Source organism: Perognathus longimembris, chromosome 14, assembly GCF_023159225.1.
Source record: "Perognathus longimembris pacificus isolate PPM17 chromosome 14, ASM2315922v1, whole genome shotgun sequence".
In the NCBI taxonomy this organism is placed as follows: Eukaryota; Metazoa; Chordata; class Mammalia; order Rodentia; family Heteromyidae; genus Perognathus; species Perognathus longimembris.
The window spans coordinates 10,814,823-10,819,427 of NC_063174.1; the positions used below are offsets into that span (position 1 = coordinate 10,814,823).

The 4,605-nt window shown below is 62.6% G+C and overlaps 1 protein-coding gene across 2 annotated transcripts; it reads right to left on the bottom strand.

The window, feature by feature from the left end:
* Positions 1-1,244: 1,244 nt before the first annotated feature.
* Positions 1,245-4,059, bottom strand: Nkx2-1 (NK2 homeobox 1). Of its 2 annotated transcripts, none has more exons than XM_048362510.1 (3): positions 3,983-4,059; positions 2,842-3,227; positions 1,245-1,990 (listed from the first exon to the last, which is right to left on the bottom strand). In XM_048362510.1, the coding sequence occupies exons 1-3, from the start codon at positions 4,057-4,059 to the stop codon at positions 1,245-1,247; spliced, it is 1,209 nt and encodes a 402-aa protein (XP_048218467.1). The 2 variants fall into 2 exon arrangements, with proteins under 2 accessions (XP_048218467.1, XP_048218468.1); XM_048362511.1 differs by lacking the exon at positions 3,983-4,059 and adding an exon at positions 3,343-3,473.
* Between the last annotated feature and the right edge of the window lie 546 nt (positions 4,060-4,605).

Sequence of the window (4,605 nt, forward strand, 5' to 3'; positions counted from 1 at the left end):
CCAGTTTTTGAGATCTCTAAAAACAGAAGCCTGGTTCTAAAAAAGGAATCATATTAAAGGGAGGGTTTTTTTTTTTTCCTTGTTCCCTCTCTCTTATAGAAGTGGTTTAGTCTTTTCTCTTTCAGCTACTGATTTCCAGAATGGCTCAAGATTTGGTTCCACTGAAACCACCAGCAGAACAAAATTCCCTGCTTCCTCTGAGCCCAGCCTCTTGAGCCTTTAAATGCAAACCCAGACAATTCCAACCCCACCAGGCCAAGGAGGAACCCTCCCAACGGTAGGGAGGGGGGAGCCTTTGAAAGCCAAATCAAAACCAAACCAAAAGAAATGTTTTTAATCAGAAAAAGAATCTTTTTAATTTGTATAATTTATTAGAAGCTTCTTAGGAACTATATTTAAGCCAAATATCTACATAAGTTACAACAGAAAAAAAGACTGATGCTGCAAATACCAAACTGCCAAATAATATACACAGATTTGTCAATGCCCATAAAAAATGTGAGGGGCAGGGGACGGGGTGTGGATTTCTTTTTACAGTAAAATGTACAAATTACTAAAAACTAGGCATTTAGTCCAACTTTTGACAGCATTTTACAGCTACAAGTTCACATCAAACATAAAACAATATTCTGAGGGGACATTCCAGGCTCAACCTTTATGGCCAGAGGCCGCCTGGAAGGGGCATGTCCTTTGTGACAGGGACTAGTGGGTTATGTCGAAGAATCTTTCTTCTCCCTGGCTCCCATCCTTTCTTTAAAAAAAAAAAAAAATCCTGGTATTTACAAGCGAGTCCACTTGGCTGGCAGAGTGGACCAGAGTGAAGTTTGAGGTGGTTAAAGTCCAAAGCCATGACAGCACAGAGCCCTTCCCAAACTCTGCACCCACACCCCAGCGTGGAAACCCCCAGAGACACCCCTAAAGCTGTTCTTTCTATGTCCTTCACTGTTTAAAGACTCCAGAAGGAATTGGATTGGTTTGGCTGTTTTTATTTCCTTTTTCTCTTTTCTAAAAAATAAAAACAAAAACAAAAAACCCAACACATTTTAGATAGGGGGGGGCGGGAAGGAAAAGATTCCCAGCAGTTTGGCCTTGGCGTGTTTTTTTCCTTGGTTTACTCGAGGGCAGGTTCTGACGGGGGGAGGAACTCGAAGCGCGCGGTGCAGCGGGTGGCCGGTGGGCCGTGGCGGGTGGAAGGGAAGCGGTGAGCGTGGCGTGGCGCAGGGCGAGGGCCGCCCCGCGTCGCCTCACCAGGTCCGACCGTATAGCAAGGTGGAGCAGGACATGGTGCCGTAGTCCGAGCCCGAGGAGTTCAGGTGGGACAGGCTGGACACCTGGCCCTGCAGCGCGGCGGGGCTGGCGGCGTGGTGCGCCAGGTCCGGAGATTGGCCGGCGCTGCCGGGCTGGTGAGCCGGGTGTGCGCCCAAGCCGGCGCCCCCGCTGCCCACGGAGATCGCCGCCGCCGCCGCCTGCGCGGCCTGCGCCTGCTGCTGGGCCTGCTGCTGCGCGTGGCCGGGGAGGCCGGCCGCCCCGGGAGCCGAGGCGCCCGCCTGGCACGGTTTGCCGTCTTTCACCAGGACCGGCACCGCCACGCGGCGGGGCGATTGCTGCTGCGCCTGTTGCTGCTGCGGGCAGCCGGCGCCCCCGCCTCCCCCGCCGCCGCCGCCGCTGTCCTGCTGCAGCTGCTGCTGGGCCGCCTTGTCCTTGGCTTGGCGCTTCATCTTGTAGCGGTGGTTCTGGAACCAGATCTTGACCTGCGTGGGGGTCAGGTGGATCATGCTGGCCAGGTGCTCGCGCTCGGGCGCCGACAGGTACTTCTGCTGCTTGAAGCGCCGCTCCAGCTCGTACACCTGCGCCTGCGAGAAGAGCACGCGGCGCTTCCGGCGCGGCGCGCTGGGCAGCGGGGTCATGGTCTTGCCCACGTCCCCCAGCGAGCCCAGGCCGCCCATGCCGCTCATGTTCATGCCGCTCGCCGGGCCCATGAAGCGGGAGACTGAAAGCGACAAACGCACAGCGTCGGGCCGGAGCCGGGCCACGCCAGCCCTGCCTGCGCGCCCGGCCCGCCCCCGACGGCACCCGGCCTCCCTAGGCCTTGCTGGTGGGTGGGTGGGGGGGGGGGGATCGCTAGCGCCTGTGCCTGCCCCGCGGCCGAGGAACGTCCCGGAGAGCGTGCCCCCCGCTTCGACCCCGCCTGCACCCCCGGAGTTTCAACACCCTCTCTGGACCCCGGAATCCAAGTGGGAGAAAGGCCACTCAGAGGCCCCGGAGTGAGCCGGCCACAGGCAGCGAGCTGAGCTCGGGGCGGGAGTTGGGGTTCCGACGGTAGCCCCTAACTTTGGGAGGTTCGGGAGGGAAGGGGTTCACTTTGGAAAACCCCAGCCGCCCACGCGACGTCCCTCGGTTTCCGTCCGGTTGGTCCCCACCCAGGAGGGCACCTGTTCGGCGCCAGGATCCGGGCCCCTCCGGAGCTGGGCGCCCTCCCGCCGGCCCGCCCCGCAGGCCAGGACCGCGTCCCAGCAGGGCCGCCTGAGCTCCGGCCAGGCCCGGCCAGGCCGCTCCCCGCCCGGCCCGGGGGTGGCCTCCCTCGGCTGCCCGAGGGCTGCGGCGGCGCGGAGCAGAGTGCGGCGTTGGCCGCGCCTGGAGATGCCCAGTCCCGTCAGCACCTGACCTCGGCCCCCCACCTTCCCCCCCCAGCCCAGCCCAGCCAGAGAGGCAGCACCCCCAACGCCCGCACCCGAACTCCCAGGCGCCGCTGGCCCGGGTGCCCACCCCGAAGCCGGCGGTACGGACTGCGCCCCCCGGGCGCCGAACCCGCGGCCCCGCGGTGGGGGCGGCCTCACTTACTGGCGGGGAAGCGCGGGTCTGGGTTGGCGCCGTACCATCCGGGGCCCGAGGCGCTGTTTCGCATGGTGTCCTGGTAGGGTGGAAGCTCGCTCATGTTGCCCAGGTTGCCGTTGCAGTAGCCCCCCACGGCGGAGTGCGAGAGCTGGGGCACCCCCGCCGCCGTCATGTGGTAGGCGGCGGTGACTGCGCCGTGGTGCCCCACGGCGTGCTGCTGCATGGCCGCGGCCGGCGGCGCCGCCTGGCCTTGCCTGTACGCCGCCAGCGGAGCCCCGAGGCCGCCGCCCTCCATGCCCACTTTCTTGTAGCTTTCCTCCAGGGGACTCAAGATGTCAGACACTGAGAACGGAGTCGTGTGCTTTGGACTCATCGACATGATTCGGCGGCGGCTGGAGGAGGAAGGAAGAGGAGGAAAAAAAAAAAAAAAAAAAAGGAGAGGGGGAAGGCGAAGCCTCGCTACTTTTTTTTTTTTTCCTCTCCCTTTGCCAAATATTCTGGTGTTACCTTAACGCCGATCGTGTTGGATGTCCACGTAACGGAGTGGACCGAGTCCGCCTTAATTGGCTTGAGTGGCGGCTCGGGGGCTGCCTCGCGTTTGTTTTAGCCCGGCGCCAGGTTTTAGGCAGCCACCAGAGGCGGGGCGTAAGCGCTAAAGCAACAAGACAATGGAAGCCTACATCTTGCCCGAGATAATTAGCTTACATGCTGATGACAAGGTAAACACCTTTAAGTTTCACTTGTCAGGATTTTTAGGTCTCAGAGAGAGGAGAGAGAGAGAGAGAGAGAGAGAGAGAGAGAGAGAGAGAGAGAGAGAGAGAGAGAGAGAGAGAGACCCAAAGCATTACTTTCTCCCTGTCCTGCACACCCCCCACCCCCCCATTTTTGTGGGGTGCCGTGGGCGCGCGGGGAGGGGGCAGGGGAGGAGAAGGAGGAGGGAACCGAGAGCGGGGAGGGCCGGAGGTGGGGTGAAGAGTAGCCGGGGAGGGATGGGGTGGAGAGAAGAAGGTGCACGGTGCTTTGCAAGCAACTTGAGGAGTTACAAAGTGGAACCACTTTGCCCTTCCAGTCGGGGTTCCCCGGGCAAGGACAGGTCTTTTAGGAAGAGGGGAGCCAAAGGGATGGGGTGGGAGGGGGGGGGGTTCACCTGAGCCTGCTGGGGCTGCTCCTCCCTCCCGCCGAGGCCTCCCAGCCCCGCGCCTTCCCACCGCCTCCGGACCACATCGGGGCTTCCCCGCGCCGAGCCCCGGCCGCCAGCACCGGAGCGGGCGAGGCTGGGGAGGAACCCGCGGACCGCGCGGTGGCTCCGAGTCTGTCGGTCCGTCTGCCTCCCGGGCCGCCTCCGTCAGAAGGGGACACCTCTGCTCCCCGCCCCCTTCCCCCTTACCAGAGAGACTCCCCGCGGGCGGAGGGGAGGCTGAGGAAGGGAAGGACTGCCGCGGGGAGGCTGTCGCGGATCCCCGCGCCCCCTCCCGCGTCAGATCTGGGCTGCTCAGCGGGGCCAGGTACCCCCCTCCCCGCAACACCCGCACACCCCACGCTCCTGTCCCCACCCCTTCCTCGGCCCAGGCGAATGCCACATTCAGTCTGCTAAGCTGCAGGAAGGGTGTGTGTGTGTGGGGGGGGTGATTCATATGAGAGTCCTGCCCTGCAGCCCCCCCCCCCCCAGCTCCCACAAACCTGCTGCCCCCGACCCCTGCCCCGTGCCCCGGGGCGGGAGCTCTCCCAGGACACCACCGCCCCAGCCCCGGGCCCGGAGCCCCGCCGGTT